The sequence below is a fragment of the Echinops telfairi genome, unplaced genomic scaffold (genome assembly GCF_000313985.2).
Source record: "Echinops telfairi isolate 266 unplaced genomic scaffold, ASM31398v2 ScPeMD7_7458;HRSCAF=8496, whole genome shotgun sequence".
Taxonomy (NCBI): domain Eukaryota; kingdom Metazoa; phylum Chordata; class Mammalia; order Afrosoricida; family Tenrecidae; genus Echinops; species Echinops telfairi.
The window spans coordinates 19,293,530-19,316,082 of NW_022111358.1; the positions used below are offsets into that span (position 1 = coordinate 19,293,530).

General features: G+C 41.6%; 1 protein-coding gene across 1 annotated transcript in view; it reads right to left on the reverse strand.

Moving 5' to 3' along the window:
- STXBP4 (syntaxin binding protein 4) overlaps positions 1 to 22,553 on the reverse strand; it is a 197,640-nt gene that overhangs the window by 70,555 nt on the left and 104,532 nt on the right. The window contains exon 15 of the mRNA XM_004707395.2: positions 21,091 to 21,224. Coding sequence (XP_004707452.1) covers positions 21,091 to 21,224 — 134 coding nt within the window. The remainder of the gene's footprint in view (positions 1 to 21,090; positions 21,225 to 22,553) is intronic.

Genomic DNA, 22,553 nt, shown 5'->3' on the forward strand with positions numbered 1-22,553 from the left:
TCTTTCTTGCCTGTAGAATTGATGGGTGAGGTAAATTAACAAGCCTTCATTCATCAATGAACGATAGGTCCAGGACTGTATTAGTACTGGGACTCTGTAGCTGAAGAAGATATGCACATGGTAAAGAGAAAGAGTTGTTTTACACAGGAAGATTCATCATAGCATTCCCTGTGTAATAGGAGCTATCTGCTTCTGGAGACTGAGGTCTTAATTACACATCCTCTAATGTGGAAATAATTTTCTTTTAATAAGCAGTTTTATTGGGACATCCAAATATCATATAATTCAATAGTTCAATCATATCAAGAATTGTAGTATAATCATTACCACAATCAATTTTAGAATATTTTCTTCCTTGTATTTCTTGTTATTAGCTCCCTATTTCCCTCCAGCCTCCCCTGCAACCATTAATCTTATTACTGTTTCAATAGCTTCACCTGTCCTGGAGTTCATATGCCAAAACACATGCAGAAACAAGACACAAAGCATAAAAAAGGCTAACAACGATATCAAAGTGAAAGAGACAAAGCCCAGTAGAAAGAACAGAAAATACAAAAAACTTGAAAATGGGTCAAACTTTAAAAATAAGTCAAAAGAGAGATCCAACGGGAAGGCGTTCGATTTTGACCTAACTACATCTGCCATAATCCACTTGCCAGCGCACTCGTTATGGCAGCAAGGCTGTTCACACCTGGTCTATGTTCGGGGATTCACTGGAGGCTTAATCCACGGGTATTTCCCCTTCACTTTCTTTCAAACTGAATTTGTAAATGTGTCAAAAGGGGTAATGTGTGAATATTAGGCAATAGCAAGAGGAATAAGGAAAGGAAAATAAAAGTTTTCCATTCATGATACGCGGCACCTATTAGAAAGTTTGTAAAGGAGCCTCCCATACTCCCCCAAAGTTTACTTTGATGGATAGACTAGGTCAGGGAGGTGGAGGCCGAAGATTGATTCACAGTTCTAAGAATGTAATTTGTATCTCTTACTCTAATTAAAAGGATATATCATTTTTATTCCAAGGAAAGCTCTATTCTCATCACTTGAAAAGTTATTTTTCCAATGGGGAAGCTAAAAGCAAATGGAAGTAGTTTATGCTATTACTTTTCTGTTGCTCTGCAAGGAGCCATCCCACACTTAGCAGCTTCAAACGACACATACTTACTATTGAATCATTTCTGTGGGTCAGGACGCCAGGCGCAGCTTAGTTGAGTCTCTGCTTGGATTATCACGAGGCTGCAAACAACGTGCTAACCATGGCTTGGTCTGGTGTGAGCCTTGGCAGGGAAGGATCTTCATTTGTTTATAGAATTCACTTCCTTTCGGGTATAGAATGGAAGACTTCAGTTTCTCTGGCTGCCAACTACAGGCTGCCCTTAGTTCTTCGTTACAGGGGCCTGTTAACACTGGCAGCTCACCAGGTGACCAGCAAGAGCATGAGAGACTCCAGTTAAAGGGGAACGATCCTCCTGTGGTAATGTCATTACAAACATACCACCATCTTTGCTGCATTTCATTATTTAGAAGCAGGACTCTAGAGACAGGCACCTCACAAGGCTGTGAACACCAGAAGGCAGGGTTCAGGGGAGCCACTCAAACTGTTACGGAGCCAGAATAGGGACCAGGTTGTCTACTGGGCATGCTCCAAATTCAGGCTCCAAGCCAGGAAAGGGTGGTACAATTAGGTGGGCCCCAATCTGGGCCAGGTGAGCTTAATTCAGCCAATGGGGTCAACCAGTAAGGTTGAGTCTTCTCTGCCCTCAGGTTTCCACGAGCAGGTGTGAAGTGCCCTGAGGGTGCCTTTGTAAAACCTGAAACTTGTGTTCTTTATAAAAACTCACTTGGATCAAACTAGGCTTCAGAGTGAATTCTTTCTCGTGGGAAACCAAGGACTGAGGTATTTCCACCCAAGAAACTAAACGAAACCTCTGCCTACCACATTGTGCATGTTTTTGGTCTCTTCAAAAATTTAAGGCATAATAATCTATTCTGTAAATTTTCCATTCTTTTCAAACACACTTGGTGCACTACTGGCTTAGGGCCTTTGTACTTGCTGTTTCTGGAGCCTGGCACACTCATCCCTTAGGTGTTTATATGGCTCACGCTCTCTTCACGTGGGTGAAATGGCTACAAAGATCTAGCTTACAGGTTGGCAGAGAACTGATAGTTATACAGAAACAATTCCTGGGGTATTTCTCTACAAGTTCAGCAAGACCTTCTTCATGCACAAGACAGAATAAAATGTTCAAGGGCCCCTGATGGCATCATACTACTATTGACTGGCAGCTCTGGAAAGATTGACAGCAATGGAAGCCCTGGATGGAGCTGCTGTGGGCTGCAATCCACTCCATAGTAACCGATTATGAACTATTAAGAGCCTGTCGTATTGAGGCTACCCAGTGAAACGTTATTTCAACCTTTAAAATTTCTATCCATGAAATAAACTTGAGTAGAAGCTAAGTTTCCTACCTGAATTTTCCTGTTACTTGGAAGAGTAAAATGCTACTTTTGAATTGTTTTGAGGGCCTTAATCATATGATCTTTCAAATATTCCCAGAGGAGTGATTTAATAAGAGTAGACCATAAAAACCTACCTCAGTAGGAATCTTTCACTGTCTTCCCAGGAATCTGGCTCTCCATAAAAGAGGGACAAGAGTAGTTTATCATATCAGACAAGCAAGGGAAAAATAATTGTTTTACACAATAAAAATGAATGATAAAAATTATAACGAGGACAATGATCCTCTAAGTTGAACACCTAAACGATACTGTTTTCAATACATTATCTTTTATTACTTAGCCATTTTAGATAGCGCCTCCTTAATCCTCCCAATAGTTCTATAGGCTGGTGATACATCCATCTTCAAAAATGTAGAACATGAAGCTCAGAGAACTTACAGGACACAAAAAGCAAGTGTCTCCTGTGGACTCGCGGGAGTCTGGCGGCACAACAGTTCAGTGCTGGTTGCTTAGTAAGAGGCTGTCTGGTTGAACCCAATCGATCTGAATCTTGGGAGAAAAGATCCCATGATCTGCTCCTCTAAAGATCGTTGTGGTTGCGCGCAGGGAGCTGGTTCTAACTCATAGAGACCCCGTGCAGAGCTCAGTAGGATGAAACAGCATCCTCACAGCCATTGCCATCGGAGCCCTCTGCTGCAGACACTGCCCACCCAGCGTGTGGACGGTCTTTCGCTTTTTTGCTAACTTTGTACTTTTTCAATGATGATTTTTTTCCTGCAGGACTAGTCCCTCCTGATCACATGTCCAAAGGACAAGAGAGAAAGTGTGCCCATCCTTGCTTTTAAGGAGCATTCTGGCTCTCCTTCTGCCGGGATGGACTTGTTCTCCTGGCAATCCACGGCGTGTTCAACACTCCGCTCCAACACCAGATTCAAGGGCACCAATTCTTCTCTGGCTTTCCTTTGTCCTGCCCGACATGCATATGCATCTGGGGCGAATGAATGTACCTAGGCCTGAATCACACCAACTCGAGTCCTCAGGGTGACATTTTCACCTTGAACTTTTTAAAGAGGTGTTTTGCCGCAGATTTACTCAATGTGATGTGCCAGTTGATTTCTTGACTGATATTTCCATGCGTTTTAACTGTAGACCCGAGTAAAATGAAATCCTTGACAGCTTCAATATTTTCTCCATTTATCAGGTTGCTATGGGTACAGTTGTGAGCATATTTGTATTCTTTATGGTGAAGTGGAATTCCTACTGAAGGCTGGAGTCCAGTGGTTCTCAACCTTCCTAATGCCGTAACCCTTTAACACAGCTCCTCATGTGGTGGTGACCCCCCAACCATAACATTATTTTCATTGCTACTTCATAACTGTCATTTTGCTACTGTTATGAAGTGGGCGACCCTGTGAAAGGGTTGTTCAACCCCCAAAGGGGTCGCAACCCCCAGGTTGAGAACCGCTGCTGTAGTCTTTGATCATCATGAGTACTCACGCCCTCTACACTTTTACTAAGCAAGGTCATACCCTCTGCATGTCACAGGTTGTTAAGGTTAAAGCCTAGAAATCCCTACAGGGAAGCTCTACTCTTCCACAATAGGAGACAGAAAGAGACTTTAAAAAAAATCATTTTATTGAGGGCTCATACAACTCTTATCATAATCCATACATCCATCCATTGTGTCAAGCACATTTGGACATTTGTTGCCCTCATCATTCTCAAAACATCGGCTTTCTACTTGAGCCCTTGGTATCAGCTCCTCGGAAAGAGACTTAAGGACACCAAATTATAATATATTACTTCACTTTATCATCAAGTGTCAGTGACAAATACCTCATTCTTTCCATTTTAAGAATGGGCCCAAACCAACCTCATTGTGGCCCAGTGGATTCAAGACTCGTAGTGACCTATTGGACAGAGTAGAACTCCCCCAGTAGGTTTCCGAGGCTGTGAGTCTTCACAGAAGTAGAAAGCTTCAGCCATCTCCCATAAGTGGATTAAGTGACATTAAACAACTTACCTAAGGCTATAAAAGATCTTTCCAAGAACCAGGATTTTTCACACCTGATTCCTCTTCTATGCTAAGTTTGATTGCTATTAGTATTTGGGGGTTATTAAAAAAAAATTAGAAACACCAATAGCATTATATAATCAAAGTAATCACATTTAACCTAATCAAAAAAGTTGACTGGAAAAGGTCAATATGTTACATATATTTGTAAAATATTTTAGGGATTCGTTTCTTGATCTTACTTTTAAGATCTTTGGCTAGGTGCACTTATCATTATCGTGTGCTGCAAAATATATCCTAATTCATACTTGACTCTACATGGCAGAGTGGAACGACCCTAAAGATTTTCCAAGACGGTCATCTTCAGAGATGACCAGGACTTTTCTCCTATGGAACGGCTGTAGGGTCTGACAGTTGACCTTCCACTTTGTGGATGAGCTACTCACCACTTCACTCCCAGGGTTCCTTGGTGCATTTATCAGTGCCTCTTTCTGGGTTGTTTTGTGAACAGCCACAAAAAGAACTTTAATTCCTTCTTGAGAGATTTCTCTGAAGCATCACAAATTCTCTTACTTGAATGAGGGGGAGTGCAGGGTGGACCCAAAGCCTATCTGTGGTCAATTGGACATCCCCTTTCAGAAGGGTCACAAGGAAGAGATGAGACAGTCAGAGTGCAGCATAGCACCGATGAAACATACAATTTTACTCTAGTTCTTTAATGTTTCCCCCCCCCCCCCCACTATCATGACCCTAATTCTACCTTACAAATCTGGCTAGACCAGAACATGTGCACTGGTACAGATAAGAGCTCACAACACACATGGAACCTTGGACAGATAAACCCCCAAGGAACAAGAATGAGAGTAGCAATACTAGGAGGGGAAGGGAAGGGTGGAGTAAGGGGGACCGATCACAATGATTGACATATAACACCCTCCCAGGGGGATGGACAACAGAAAAGTGGATGAAGGTATACAGTGGTCGGCATAACACATAAAAAACAAAATAAAACAACAAAAAAAACCCCTCCAATCATTTATAAATTATCAAGGGTTCATGAGGGAGGGAGGGTGGGGAAGGGAGGGGGTAAACAAGAGGAGCTGATACCAAGGGCTCAAGTAGAAAGAAAACGTTTTGAAAATGATGATGGCAACATATGTACTAATGTGTAATGTGCTTGACACATGGATTGTGATAAGAACTGTAAGATCCCCCAATAAAATGTTTTTTAAAAAACCTTACTTTAAAAAGATGCTTTACATTTCAAAGGAACCCCATTCTAAAAAAAATAAACAAGTTCTAATAAAAACAAAACCACATAACATTCTTTCTATTCCTAAGAAGATCAATGTCATCAATGAGTTAAATATCCTTCTATACTTGCTTGAATCTTATTAGAGCTCCCAACCAATGCAATCTCCTGCTTCATTCTGAACACATGCATGGCACGGATGTTACTTATGATGAGGCACATTTTGATCTGCAATTCTAATTAAAATACAAAATGGCTTCTGAGAAATGAGTAAAAATCTTATACTAAGGTAAAATGCTTTACCTTTTTCAAAGCACTTTCATGCTGGTTCCCTGAACCCTTGAAGGGATCATGAAGCCTGTACCACACTGAAGGACAGGAAATGAAGATGCAGGGAGGCCATCACGTTGGATCCAACCTAAGTGGCCAGTGATGATAAGTCACCACTGTTTTATGCACATCAAAAGAGAAAGAAATACATACATTGTCAATTCAGTTGAGACTTAATGTCTTAACTATATGCCTGGGAGACTCCTGGGAACCTTCAATTAACAACCAGAGGGCGCACGTTAGAGATCTGGTGCTATGCTTCACAAACTCATGATTTGAGCTTATCGTTTTAAGTTCTCTGCCTTGATTTTTGTCCACTCTGTGATCTTGCTTATTGCTATGAGGACATATTGATGTATTTTATCACTTTCAAATCGTAAAACGCATAAAAATTAAAAAGCTTGTATCTGCAATATTAGTATTTTTAAAGATATTATCTGTAAAAGTAATATTAATATTCTGTTGTAGAAGTCAGGAACCTCTGGGTCTAAAAATTGAGCAACTTCCCATATGAAGTCACGATTAAAGCATTACTGCACACATTTCAACGCTCTTGTCTTTTCTGGGGTGAGCAGTCAGTGCGCTGTCCTCGTGTGAACTCTGGAGAACACTTATTCCATTAACCCCAAAGAATACCTGCAGTTTGGTAAAGATCATTTTCAGGTTTTGAGGGAAAAGACTTTTCTCTGGCACCATTTAAATGTTGCTTGCCCAGTTGTAAGACTGAAACATGAGCTATAGGCATTAATTAGTATCAAGTCTCATTGTAAAAGAAATCGGAGTTTAAAATCCTCTGGAAGAGCAATAACTGCCATCAACACCCTCTGTAGTCTTTGAAGCAGTACTTGCATTCGTTTGTCTTGTGCTTGAGACCATCTTATTTATAGTATAGTGTGTTCATTATGTTAGTACTAAGGCAGAGAAGGTTTTAGCTGATTAAGATCCTAGATGTCATGCATCCTATAAGCCCCCTGACAACTGTATTCCTGTCTGGCGGGAGAAATTAAGTTTTGTCTGGCTAACCATGCCATCATATCTTTTGGTTGCTGGTAATGAATGTGATTAAAGTGTATGTCTGAAATACTTTCTGGTAATGATCATCTATGAAAATCCATGATATGTGGTAGCTTGGGAATTGATTCAAACTAGATATTTGTGTGTGTATAAGAAATACTGACCACAGTGGCTTCCTAACTTGACAACTGAAAAACTACATTGTTTGCTTTCACACCAATAGAGAAAAACAGATGGCTGCTAAAGATTTGGCAGTGTTCAATAATTTCAGTATTTTTATTTATTTTATTAAAATATCATTTTATTGGGGGCTCTTACAACTCTTGTTACAATCCATACATCGATTGCATCAGGCATGTTTGTACATATGTTGCCTTCAATCTTTTCTAGACATTTACTTTCTATTGAACCCTTGGTATAAGCTCATTTTTTTATCTCCCTCCCCCATGGTCCCTTGATAAATTGTACATTATTATTTTCATATCACACTGACCGCTGTCTCCCTTCCCCCATGTTTTCTGTTGTTTTCCCCCTGGAGAGGGGTGTATGGTTATGTGTCGATCATTGTGATTGGTTCCCCATTTCTCCCTCACCCCCTCACCCCTACCCTTCTGGTAATGCTATCCACGCCCCCACACACACCCCCGCCCGCGTTGCTGAATTCTGTGTGACGTGAGCTCTCATCTCTTATCTATACTTATGTACATGCTCCAGTCTGGTCTGAATTGAGAAGCAGCACTGGGGTCATGATAGTGGGGGGTGAGGAAGCCTCAAGGAACCAGAAGAATATTGTGCATTTCATTGATGTTTAACTGCACCCTGGTTGACTCATCCCTTCCACATGGCCCCTGTAGGGGGAATGTTCCATTGTCTACAGAAGGGCTTTGGGTCTCTGCTCCAATCAATCCCCCTTGTTCTCAACAATATGTTTTTGTTTGTTTGTTTGTTATGTGTCTTCTTATGCCTATTATCTGGTCCCGATGACTCTTCGTGATTGCACCAGCGGTATGCTTCTTCCATGTGGGCTTGTTGCTTCTCTGCTGTATGGCCACTTGTTTAACTTAAAGCCTTTAAGACCCCAGACACTATATCTTTTAATAGCAGGGCACCATCTGCCTTCTTCACCACATTTGCTTATGCACCCATTTTGTCTTCAGCAATTGTGTCGGAGGGTAAGCATCTCAGACTGCCAATTTGTTAGAACACAGTGTTCTTGTATTGAGGTAGAGTATGAGCAGAGGCCTGAAAGTTCATCCCCTACTCCAGTGTATTGCCATATAAGTATGTGTACATAGGCCAATACCTCTATTTTGTGGATTAATGTATTTACATATGTACACACCTATGCTTTTACCTCTGTCCATTGCTTTGCTTCCTAGATCGTTCCTCTGTTTCCTTTTACCTTCTTCCTGCCCCACCATCACTTTCCCACTATGTCTGCCTCTTAGTACTTCCTCTTAACTGTTGCTCCAACACCCACAGGATTTCTATCTCCTCCTTGTTGTTGACTCTAATTCCTTAGTTGTTCCCTTGTCTATGGTACTGCCTGCTCGCCGTATCCTTCCCCCAAGTCCCCCTGGGACCATCAGTTCCCCTGCTTTCTCCTCGGGCTTGCTTCCCATGCCTGTCTTCTATAAGAAGGCAAACCGACTATGACATAGACCAAACAAAGGAAAACAACAGATTGAAAAGAGAAAATATATACATAATTCCAGGTCTGTTTGCTGACCTTCATAACCCTCTCCCCAGTGGTCATGGGGGAACTCCGGGAGCTGCCTCTCCCAGCCTGAAGCCCATTTTGGGGATTCTTCAGGGACTTCATAGCTTTGCTTTGTTCCAGTTGCTGATCTGTTATGTTCTCTTCTTGGCTCTCCCCATTGTGGGGGGTTCAGACCACACTACCTCCCCGCCGTGTGACCCCAGAATTGTCTGCTGTCGCAGTCTGCTCCAGTAAGGGGTCACCATGACACAAGCTACTGTCAGCCCCACAGGCCCCTCTGTGTCCCAGGAGCTCCCCACAGGGAGGTCGTCCTTTGGGCCTGGTGTGCAGCATGGGGCCCAGACCGGCTGTCCCTTTCTCTTCTTCCTTCCTGGTCTGCTTCCGTGTGGGCGTGGCCTGCTGGCCCCTCTCCCCAACCTCTAGGTTTAGTTAGTGTTGCTCTCTGTCACACATATTTCTAGGGAGGGGACACTACTTTTATTTCTTAGTAATTTATTTATTTAACACACACAAAAACAGCATACACCCAACAACTGACTTGTGTACAGAAGCAACATCAGGGGTAGAGGGGATAGTCTATGATACAAAAGGACAATACAATAAGCTCTGTGCGACTAGATTTTGGGCTACTCATTGGCCCACCGTGTACATGAATATCAAGTTTAAAGATTAATATTGCAACTTTAAGTACTATACACACTGACAAATTATTTGTCTCTTTTTCATAAAGGAGCATTTCTCCCTTGCTATTCCAAACCTACCCCAAGTTACCACCATCACCAAGTTCAACCACTGTAATATCCAACTAGCTTCTTGCTATCTTCCTTCTTGCTACCCTTAACACATAGTTTCAAACAACTTCCCGAATGATCTTTAAGACTGTTTATCACAGCTGCAATCTAGCAGGGAAGCAACAAAGCCCACACAGAAGAAGCACACCAGTCCGACCCGTGTGATCACCAGTTGCTGATGGGATCAAGTATCAGGCATCAGAAGACCCAAAACAAACAACCATTTTGATGCGAATGAGGGGGCTCAAAATGGAGACCCAAAGCCCATCTGTAGACAAATGGACATCCTCTCACAGAAGGGTCATAAGGAAGGGACGAGGCAGCAAGGGTGCAGTATAGCACCGAGGAATCACACAACATTCCTCTAGTTCTTTAATGCTTCCTCCACCCCACCCCCAGACCACTATCATGGCTCTAGTTCTATCTTACAAATCTGGCTAGACCAGAGCATGTACACTGGTACAGATAAGAGCTCCTGACACACAGAATCCAGGGCAGATAAACCCCTCAGGACCAATATTAAGAATAGTCATATCAGGAGGGTAGGGCGAAGGTTGGGGGAGAAGAGGAAGAAAGGGGGAATCATCTCAATGATCGACCTACAACTTCTTTCCCCCGCCCCCCATGAACAACAGAAATGAGGATTAAGGGAGACAGTGGATGGTGTAAAATATGAAAATAGAAATAACTTATAAATGATCAAGGGTTCATGAGGGTGGGAGGGTGAGGAAAATGAGGAACTGATATCAAGGGCTCAAGTAGAAAGAAAATTTTTTGGAAATGATGCTGGCAACATACATACAAATGTGCTTGATTCAATTGATGTATGGATTGTTATAAGAGGCATAAAAGCCCCCAATAAAACAATTTATTAAAAGAAGAAGAAGAAAACAGACTGTTCATCAGGTCACCTTATGCCTCCTGCTTCAAATCATGAATGGCTTCATTTGACACTTCAAATATAATCCAAACACCTTATCACGTGTTCAAAGCCCTAAGTGACTTGCCTGTTTCTGTATGTCACTCCTATCTCACGCTACACTCCTGCTTGCTCATCAGCTCTCCACAGCCAGGCTTCTAGCTAGCCTTCAACGATGTCATGTTTGTCCCTATTTCAGGGCTTTTGTCTTTGTCTTGAAAATTCTTCCCACAGACAGATGCCATATGCCACTGCTGCAAAGAGAGCCCCTTTGACCGCCCAATCTGAGGAGCTCCCCTCTTACTCACGGCACACTGTCTAGTTTCAGTACACGTGTAACACCGGTCACTCTGGAATCATGGAAACTGCTTCTAGGCTACCCCAAGTCTGCCACTGCAATCATCTAAGCAGCAAGATAGCAAGGATCTTGGTTATGCCGTTTCCTTCGTGCCCAGATCAGGGGCTTTCCCATTGTAGATACTCAATAAATATCTCATGAATAAAGTCATGAATCTCAATGATTACTTTTACTTCAGTGATATATTTCTGTTTACTTTTTTTTCTAGTGGAAATAATGTTGTACTAGGAAATAAATTACTTGTTTCCCTTGAAGCTAACGATGATTTACTCATTTAAAACGAGATCAAGTAACGCAAGCACAATTTATTTTCCAGAAATCACCCAAGATTAAGTTTGCTGTGTTTCCCTAATGGGGCAGTACGGCAGCGACCTACTTTCAGTTTGCAACAATAAAAGAGACTGTGTACGTTTGCATTATTTTCATGGCACCAGGATTAGAGGACTAATTGACAAGCTGGGATATCCACGACACGACCTGCTTACTGCAATGGAAGATTTGAAGCATTACGGCCTTCAGTATGGCTCACACCTCAACGAAACCCAAATCCTCACAACTGGACCAATAGATAAGAGATCACATGAAATGAGACAAGATTGAAGTTGTCATGGGTTTCACTTTATTTGGTTCCACAATCAATGTGGAAGCAGTCAAGAATCAAAAGATAGATTGCACTGCGCAAATCTGCTGCAATAAATGTCTTGAAAGTGCGTCGAAGAAAGATGTCAACTGGACGAAGAAGATGCCCTGAGCCATCCCACTGTAGTTCCCACTGCCTCATATGCAGGCAAAAGCCGTGCAATAAACAAGGAAACGCTGATGTCTTGAATTATGACGTTGACAAACAATATTGAATACACCATGGACTGCCAGAAGAACAAACAAATCTGTCTTAGAAGAAATACAGCCAGAAGGCGCTTCAGACATGGGAATGGTGAGACTTTATCTCACGCTCTTTGGACATGTTACCCCAGAGGGGCCAGTTGGTGGGAAAGGACATCATGCTTGGTAAAGCACGGAGTCAGCAAAAAGAGGAAGACCCTTCATGGCTGACCCCGTGGCTGCAGCAGTGGGCGCAGACATGGGAACCAGTATGAGGACGAGGCGGGGCCAGTCAACGTTCCGTTCCCTTGTATGAGGTTTGCTATGAGACAGAAGTGCCTGGACGGCATCTCACAACACCATTTTCCTTGAAGAGCAAGACGCCTGGCTTTGAATAATCAAATCACCAGAGAACAGACCTGCCTTACAGAAACGTGTGAAATCGTTTCGAAAATGTCACCAGAGTCATATCATAAGCTGTTCCCTACTGCTTGGAACATGGCCCCAGTTCCAGGAGCAGATAGCCCTATGTGGTGGCATCAGTACTGTGTGGAAAAGGAAATCCCATCAGGTGCATTCCAAATGGATACAGCTGATTTTCATGAGAAACAAAAATCTGACTTTTCCCTTTAAGAAATTCTTAAAAGTATGCTCTGGAGGAAATGAGGAAAACAACCCTGAGAGTTTGAGGCCTCTCAAGAGGCAGAATGAGATGTTCTATGAAGTCTGAGTGTTGGACTAAATGAAGCCAAAGGCCGAAGAGAAACCTCCTGAAGGCCTTTTGTGGCCTTACCACACTTTCCCTCTTTCTCATAAAAGACGTTCCCATCTGCCTACATCGCTTCTAAGTAGCTTCAGAACAGGACTCAATGCAGCTATTATTGAGACTCGAATTTCAAAAGTTAAAATCCTGCTGATTTCAGAGAGAAACACCTGAATTTGATGGACGCCTGGACAAGCACATGCAATCAGAGGGCCACCGCGTGGTAGGAGTAACGGCCATTTTTATTTTCAATTGGGGAGGTAAAAAAGACATCATTAAACCATTTTGTGACATTTGAATATCCAGTTTTGCTATTATAAGATTGCTACATTGAAAAAGTCTTATTTATACACACACATAGACACTTTCTTTGCAAAAATCCCAATATGTGGAATTGCTATGTCAAAATGTATGACCATTAAGAACTCCCCCCGCCCCCCCTTTAACTTTCAGAGGGGAAAACAACAAACTTTTCAAATGGACATTTAAGTTTTTTCATTGGGTTTTTTGGTAATCGTTTACATCAAGTTATGCTCTCATTTGCTGATGTCTGCATAAACTGCCCAGTGATGTGAGTCATATTTATCGAAAACGATCAACAGTCTCTGTGGATTCTGATGACTTCACTTCCCGGGCTCTGGTTTCCATGCCGCTGATCTTCTAATCTCTGCTTCGGATTTACTGTGGACTCTGGTCTCAAACGGATGGTTTTTAAGAAGAATGCTGATCTTTTAAGAAACATCCTTAATTTCATGTGCCGATGTTCTACTATTTCACTAAACAGGTGATCTCCGGGCAGAGGCACCAGCCTAGGTCAAATTGTGTCACAGGGCCAGCCAGGGCCTCAGGGAGTCCTCTCTTCAGCCTGGCTCCAGTTTGTCTGTTTGTTTGAATAAACATTCTGCTCCTCTAGTTTCTCCCATTCTATCCGTTCTATGTGGGGATAGCTCTCAAGTGGAAATGAAAAAACTTTTGATACATACTGCAAAATTGATTCCAAAAAATGCCGTGCCATCTTATATTCCTACCTGTAGTGAATGAGAATATTTACTTTCATCTTTAATGAGTGACAAGCCCAGATGGCTCAACTGGAGAGGTTTTTTTTATGCTTAATATATGATTGATTTAATTTAAAGAGTACGTTTTCCAGAGGAGGATGCTCTGGGGTCTTTGTGGGTATAAGAAATATTTGCTCCAACTGCTTATATTAATTGGTGAATCTCTAGGATTAAGAACCCCACATATAGTTATACCCTCTGCTTCAGGTACAGGAAGACATTCATGCCTGGGTTTGAAGCTTCTATGAAACACCCACCCACATCATTTCCAAGATCAGTTCTAGTGTGAGAGCAGAAGGAGGTTCCAGATGTGCTCACTCCTGCTGCCGTCTTGATCCCAAGGCCCAATCTTTAGTACTGCCACTTGTTCAAAGCCATATCTGTGTCTCTGTGTATGAGTTTGACTACAATGTGTGTGAATATGTGCATTGTATAGTTCTAGTTATAAAAATGAGTGTAGAGCGCTCTCTAGTCAGATTTGGGTTTTGAGCTTTCAAAGGCTGTGTGGACTCCTGGGTCATACTGACCGTCAATCAGGTTTTGTTGAAGTGACACCCTTTCCAGCCTCAAGGTGGCTGGTCAGTGTGCTGGAGTTGTGAGTGGAAGGAGGAGGTGGTAGGACGAAGGGAGGAACAAGGGAGAGGACCATTGGTGGTGGTGCCAGGAATGTGCCATTTGGTGCAGCGGCTCCTCTGCTAGGTGCCCTTTGCATTTACAATTTCTTAACAACCTGGTGCATGGGTCTGTGCTGCTTAATGATCCCAAACCCACTTGTCTCTCGGCTTGACATAGAATCTGTGTAATCAGGGCTTAGACTAATACCACTGACTCAGTAATACAAATAAAAGAGTAAAAAGAGTCCATCTACCCCCTAGTCAGACTTTGGCTTGATGTATTACCCTTTCAAATGTATTGCCCATTAGCCGTCCCCTCCTGTTAGCTTTCTTTCCAGTTATTTCCATCACCGCTGACACCATTCAGCAGAGAGTAGTGACTTGGCCCTACTTGCACTAGGAGGGGCCTTCAAAGAGTTCACGGGAAAATTCCATTATCTTTCTATTCCATTTTTTCTCAGGAATTTTTGGAAGCTCCCTCATATATGTAGAAAAAAAATTTTTTTTTATTTATCTGTAATTCCTGCTGTGTTTGAAGATTTTTATATTCTATTTATAATTTTCATGGGGCTCTTGAAGAAAGAAAATTAGATGCCTATGCTAATGGTGCCAACTTGCCAGGAAGTCAGTAAGTTAAATTTTTATTAAAGACTTCCTGTGGGCTATCTATATGACTTAAGGTTTTTCTTTTTTGTCACATCTCTTGTGAGAATGAAGATAATATTCAGCAAGCAGACCATCCACATTCCAGAGAATGTAGACATTTCTCTAAAGGGGCTCACAGTTATTGGGAGGGGTCACAGAGGAACCTTGTGGAGGGACTTCAAGCACTTCAATATAGTGCACAGTCTCCTTGGAAAGAAAAGCAAGAGGCGTCACACGGACAAATAGTCGGGGCGGAGAAAGGAACTGGCTCCAGTCTGCACTGTGTGTAGTCAGGTACAGAACATGATCAGGGGGTGACACGGGTTCTGAAACAGGATGAGCTCTGTGCACGCCCACTTCCCCATCCACGCGGTTATTCAGGAGAACTGAAATCTGTAACTGCCTGGGTGAAAAACACATCCAGAGGGTTCGGATGAGGACAGGCGTTGCTTCTTCTTTCTTAAGCCCAGGAAGACGAGTTAATTCTTGAAGGAAATGACATTGAACTTGTATGACATTCAGTTGCTTTAATTCGGCAAACCACAATAGTGGATAAAAACAAACACACAAAAAACTGGATAGGTATTTATGTTTCTGAATAAGGAACAGTTCCTCAGGCTGATGAATAATTTCTAAGAGGTGACTAGCTACGGGCCAGAGGATTCCTTATACTTGGCTGTGATGCTTCGATGCCATAACATTTATCTAATGGAAAAGAAAAAAAAAGGCTTGCCTCTCTCTGGTTTTGTTACAGAATTATTTGTCCATGTAGATGTCAATCAAAGATTACAATTCAAAATAAGTAGCTATTTCAAATAAAGATTCAACTGAGACATCATATGGGCTCGACCATGTATGTGTTGCTGAAGCATTCCCAATGGTTCCCGTGGAGACGGGAAATGTCCATTCTGTTTTCATACTCCCGCGCCGGGCACAGTGTAAGAGAGCCATCAAGAACCGGAAGATGAGATGATGATAAAGACAGTTAGCCATAGTTTCCTGTGGTGATTACCTTCTAAGTCAAGATCAATAATTACATGTCACATATTGAGAAAGCTCTTATCCAGCTACAACTAGGTTAACATCTAAAACGGTGTCATTTGATCTCCCTTTTGATCCATTTTAACGTTGTTCAAGTTTTTAATTTTTGTTTTCTTCCTTTTTTTTCTGTATTATTTTGTTATTGTTGTTAGCGTTTTGACTCCTTTTTTGTATGTTTTTGCTATGTAAAATCCAGGATGGTGAATCTCTAGAGGCGGTCCCTGGATGGTTGGTTTCTGGGGTTACGGCAGGGGGAGCTGTGGGGAAATGGGGAGCCAGTAACAAGGAGTACAGGAAAAACGAAAATGTTCCGAAGTTGATTATGGTAATGATTGTACAACACTCCTTGATATGATTGAGCGATTGCACTGTATGATATTTAGATTACGTCCCAATAAAACTGAAAATAAAATAAAGGAAAAACCTCCTATCTACCATGTTTCCAAATGTATTAAACTTGAGCGATGCTTTAGACAAAGTAAATTCAAGTGAATGGTTATTTAAAATAAGCATTATTGCCACCAGCACTAGCAGTAGGGGCAGTTTATAAGCCAGGTGCTTCTAACACTAGGTTCTAGGTACTTGATGTGGATCTCGTTTAATCTTCCAATTCAGCTGTTCAGGCATTACGGTCCCCATTTTCCATCCGAGGAAAACAGCCCACAGATGAAGACTGATGAGGTCGACCAAAGTTGCTAACAGCAACTGAGCTGCTCTCTGGGCTCCTGTAGGGAAAATCAGTGTCTGTGGAGCCTTGTTTACATGGCTTCAAAACCACTGCTCTACCTACCGGCGTCTAAGACGCATGCTGGCCTCCTGTCCTGCTGCTGGCTGGCTGGCCAGGCCCGCCACGCTGCAGAAAGCCCACCTGCTCCCTGTGATTCTATACAGAGGGTTTTCTGAGGTTGGGTTCAATAAGCACGCTGACAATCACTTCAAACGGCACGTAGATGCATACGGCTGGCATCAGATTTCAAAGGAGATCGTGATCCAAAGAAGACAGAATTGTGCTCTAGGTATTTCTTAGAATCTCGTTTTTAGCTGTTACGACTTAGAAAATCTTATCCTTCATTTCTGAAGAAATTTCAGACTATGACATCCTGGTGTGCGCTTATATAGAGAATATAGTTGTGTCAATTCCTCAAGTGAGCATTTCAGAATTGAACTCAAAATAAAGAAAATGAGGGAGGCATTGTAGCTGCACTATCGGCCTCGGGGTGGTCGCGCTCTGGTTTTCATCACATACGTAGGAAAAGCTACTGAGCACTGCTTAAAGAGAAGGAAACAGGAGCTGAATTTATCTGAGTTGTCAAACTTAAAAAGATATATCAAGTTATAAGCGTTACCTGAGGAAATATACCACGCTTAGCAATTATTTTTCCAAATAAAGAACAACATAGGAAAGGTTTGCTCACTTTAAGCAGTAAAGGTTGTACCCCCCCCCACCCAAAAAAACAACAACCACAAAAAAAAACTCTTGCAACAGATAAAAAGTGCAGATGGAATTTTTCACATTTCTTCCAAAGAAGTTCTGCTGAATTTCAAATATTTTCTTTGAATAATCACATTTGACAAACAGAAAGGCTAATGTTAGCAAGGTAATTACCGCTGATGACGGCAAGGCCCACAGGGCTATGCCTGCAGGTGCTTCCCTCCAATGTTCCCACCCCAGCCGATGCCCGAGAGCTCACATTCTGAGCACACACCACACTGAAGAGTGGTTATTGCCATTCTTCCTAGAGCCCACACAACTTCCTTCCTGCAGAGTTCTTACAGGGTGCTTGAGATACAATTTGATTTAAAAAATACAATATATGACACCAAGTTTTAAAAGCATACTCACTATATAAATTGAGCAGAGATTACTGTTAGAGGCATAGCTTCGATAAGTTAGTTTTGAAGTCAAAGGTTACCCTAAAAAGTCCTTGAATAATAATCTATATTACGCGAAGCCATTTCCTATCAAGGGTTGCACAAAAAACTTATTATTTGAGTAAGAATGAACATAGAAATATATATCTATACATTTACTACATATATGCATACATATAATATATATATAACCTGGCATTCAGCATGGGGAAGATTAAGAATTGAAAACTGTAGGGATAATGGAATGGTATGCAACAAAACTCACTGTCATTGAGTTGATTCTGGCTGACAATGACCATGCAGGACAGGGTAGAATTGTCCAAGACTACATTTATCTGAGTAAAAAGCTTCATCTTTCTCCTGATGAGTGGCTGGTGAGCCTGAACTGCTGACCTTGCACCTTAGCAGCACAACATAGAACCCACTATGCCACCAAGCTCATATGGAACGCCATAGGCCATCACAAACACAACCAGCCAATGGACAGGCATGCAGGGAAAGGGATAAGAAATTAAACAAATGAAATATGGTGCAGCCCTCTACTAACGTGCCATATATCCATGGCTATGTGTAAGGATGATATTGAGCTGTCCTAGTAAATTAATTTATATTTAAATGTAATAACGTGGCATATGATATTCTTCAAAAGTAATCACTATCTAACTCCTAGCTCACGTGCTCTTCTCTAGTGTTATCTTCATCCTCGGGGTGGAGCTCAACTTCCTCCCTCCTTCCTCTTCTCTCCACCGGGCCAGAGAGGCCACAGAGGCCATGAGAGGCCATGGGAGGTGGGGCTTGCAGCTCAGGTTCCAGTTCAATCAACTGAAACCTGTCTTGGATGGTCAACCCAGAAGGGGTGTCACGTTATTGCAGCCCCCACAGACGTTTGATGGCAACGGCTTGAGAGACCACGAGCAAGAATCGCTGACCTAAGAACAGTCAACCAATAGGGCAATGAGACACACTAATTCATGTCTGTATTCATCCACTATGTTTCTGGATGATTTGTTATGCAGCATTGGTAAATGGAGCAGCTAATTAAAAAGTTCCAACTCAAATCATATTTCTGAGGCTTTGCTTTGAGCTAGGAAATGTGGTAGGGGTGGGAGTGTTATGTAAATTACATTATTTAACCTTCACAACAAACTTATTGAGTAGGTATCATCTTCACTTAATAGAAGAGGAAATTTGCAATAATTTTCTTGAAACATGGGAGCTGCTTTTTGTATTAAGGATTCCATGTCTTAATGATTGTCTAAGGATAATAAATTTTAATTATTTTAAAAAGGTCCTACAGTTACCTTCTAAATATTGAGTTACTTTAATGTTTTTCTTTTTTTCCTTTTTCACCAAGGGTCCTTCAAGGGTAGACATAACAGATGTCCCTCATATGGAGGGGGGAGGGGGAGAGACAAGTTGTGTTCTGCCACTTTCTGCCACTTATTTTTCAGGCTCTGCATTTTGATAGAACATTCCTAGGGAATGGTTAGGATTTCAAGCAAGTTCCCCAAGGCCCAAGTAGATTTGAAGTCGAACGTGGGTAAGATGATTTCTCTAGCCATGGCGTGTGAGTTATCTTAATTTAATTAAACAAGATTGTTTTTCTCTTTCTCTGGTGTTGATTACACAGCTCCACCTTGATCAGGCATTTGGTGATTTTTGGTTGTGTCATAAATGAGGACCCCCCACCGGTGGAGCTGTAAATGTGGGCTCACTCCCAGGGTGGATGCCTGGACAGTTGGGAGGCACCAGCGGTTGTCACGGTGATGCATGGCTCTTTTCCACAGAGGGTGAACGGGTGTCAGAGGTGCTAAGCATACTCTCTCTTTTTTTTAATTTATCATTTTATTGGGGCTCATATAACTCTTATCACAATCCACACATACATCAATTGTGTAAAGCAAGCACTCTGATACACTCATTGCCCTCCTCATTCTCAAAGAGCATACTGTCTTTATAGGATGCATGAAACTGTGCTGCGTAACAAAGGACTGCCTTGGGTCCCACGTGATTTTCAGATGTTCTAGCAAACATTTATGTTGGTCAAGCCCAAACAGACAGGGAAACAAACAAAGAACACCAAACGCCTTGCCTTCACTTATTTGAAGCTGGAACTTAATTTACCTTTACAGATAAACTCCAGACACTTTTGTTCAGTGTAATCAACATGGTGTACTGTAAGTTTGCAACTCCTGGGTAAATTCATGGAAGCTTGTATTTTCCTCTGTTCAGACCTTTGCCAACGCTTGTTCACCAGGTCCAACAATCATGGGACTGATAGCAACATGTGCACTCTCCTTCAGCTGACGCGAGACACTTGTTGTAGTCTATACTCACACATCACAAGTGTGGTCATGTTAAAGTATAGGTGCAAGATTCTGACACTACAGAATGTCTCCTATTGCTGTTCTGTCAAAATATTTACAAACAAAGATTTTATTAAAAATCCCTTGGCATTATTTCTCCATCATATACTTAAGGGATTTTATTGAGTTTCATAAACAACGAGAGTTAGGTAAATTATCTATAATTTTCATTGCAGGATAATAAAGAGTATACTAGAGAATGGGAGGAGCATTGGAATCCATAAGAGAGCCAACGTGCTTGGGAGATAGAAGGAGGCAAAGATGGAGGTGTTCAATCACTTAACTTCCCTGATGGGATATTGGAAGTTACTTAGAGCTTTATTTTGTTTTCTAGTCCAATGCTGACATGGGTGTGTCCTGGACAAAGCTTGCATTAAGTTTAGAGATGGACTCTCTTGGCTGAGGAGTAAACGCTCATGCCAGTAGCTCTGAGAGTGGAGAAGCAGCTCATCGAATCCACAGCCCTTTAATAAATCACACCGTGACCGGTCCATTGGGTCACCGTGAATCAGAACTGACTTGATGGTAGTGAGTTTGGTTTGGCCTGGTCCAGAGTCTTTTTCTAATCTTCCCCGTCTGAGATCATGAGTTTTTAAATATAACTCTACCTTTTAAAAAAGTATTGTCTCGATCACCTTGTCTTTCAGCTGCATCTTATTATACGATCATTTGCTCAACTGGGTTGAACTTTAAGTCTGCTGTACATTGCTAAAAAAAAAAAGCTTCTGTGTTGATACCATCCTTCTAGATTTCCAGCGCTGCTGTGGACTTATATATATATATCTTTCCTACCATTGCAAAGGAGACTTTGGCTAGAAGAAGAGGTGAAGACGTGTTCTCAGTCGGCTATCTTTAGTCCTATGCCATGATGAGTGGTTTAAAGAAAGCACATCCCCCTGTACAATATGTACACTGACATTTCCATCGGCTAGCCATCAATGTTAGGTAACAAATATACACAAGAAAATTAAATTGTCAGACTCAAAATGCTCTTATTTTTCTTTTGTTAACTAAATTTTTTTTAAAGGTAAAAAAATTGCCAAAAACTTACAATCCATATCAAGTATGGCACGAACAGATCTAACAAGTTCCTTAGATTCAAGCACCAGGGCCGCAGGGATATTACGTCCACTCCTTCCCAGATGTGTTAGGGAAGTCTGAGATGCTAACATCGCTCTTCTTTCGCTGAGAGGGAAATAACATTGAACATGGTATCAACAGGTCATATATATTGTGATAAATATGAATTCTTACAAATTAGCAATGTGTATACAGACATCTCTCTTTCTGGGACCACAGTGCTCTTACAGCATGTTGTTCTTGTGATGAGCTGTCAGGTTGATTCTAGCTCCTAGCAACCCGTCTGACCAGTTCCACCTCCCCAGAGGGCCTTCCAGGCCACCATCCTGACTGGAGCACATGCCAGCCTCTTTCCTCCCGAAGAGTTGCTGGTGGGTTCGAACCATCAGAGCTTTCAGTTAGCAGCCCAGTGTTTAATCGTTACACCGCCAGGGCACTTCTTATAGACACACAAAAAATAGTCCAGCAAAATAGGTCTTCAATTCGATATTATACAATAAACAGAAATATTTTTTCAGAATTAAGCTAATTTCATATATATGAAGCAAGTAACAGAAGAAGGGTGTACCTCCTAAATAAATCAATGGGCTTACTTTGTGAATGCTTATATTAAGCTAACATGACATTGCCTTTCATTTTGCTTTTATAAAGATCTAAATAAACTACAGTTATTGAACATAGTTATTGAACATTTACCATTACTTCTAGTAATATAAAATACAAATTTGATCATATATATTGAGTTCCAAAAGGATCCCTAATGCACTTCCATTTGTTGCTCCTCCACATACAACAGCCTGGGTTTCACGTCACTTAGATGCAGACGCCACCTGAACTGAATGTGCTCTAACACAATGAAGACCGCAAGGCCTGGCTGCAAAAAGCCCTGTGCGAGAGCTGTTTCTTGGAAAGAAACAATTTTAATTAAAACCACGATGACTTAAAATTCATCATCTTAGCAGTGACATTATGAATGCACACAGAGAAACTAATGCATCAGTTCTCAAATGGAAACACCCTGTTTTCTTCTGTGCGGAATGATCCAGGACAAAGTCCACCTTTCCCATGAAGCAGGTTAAGGCAGGAACAGGTTCTGACTTTTAATCAGTCATTTTTAATTTTCACTTTTAACAACACAGCTTTGGAATGATGAGTTAAGGTCACGAGATTGCAGGAGGGAGGAGACATCTAGTCCATTCATATCTGACTGCTGCATATCTTAACACCTTTATTGAAAAATAAACATCACAGACTGCACATAATGATCTCATAAATAGAATGGAGAATGATACAAAGTTTCAGATTTCTTAGTTATAAGAAATAAAGTAGTGGAACTGTTTATAAGGCTCTACATATAACCTTCTCCCTGGGGGACGGACAACAGAAAAGTAGGTGAAGAAAGGGAGATGTTGGATAGTGTAAGGCATGACAAAA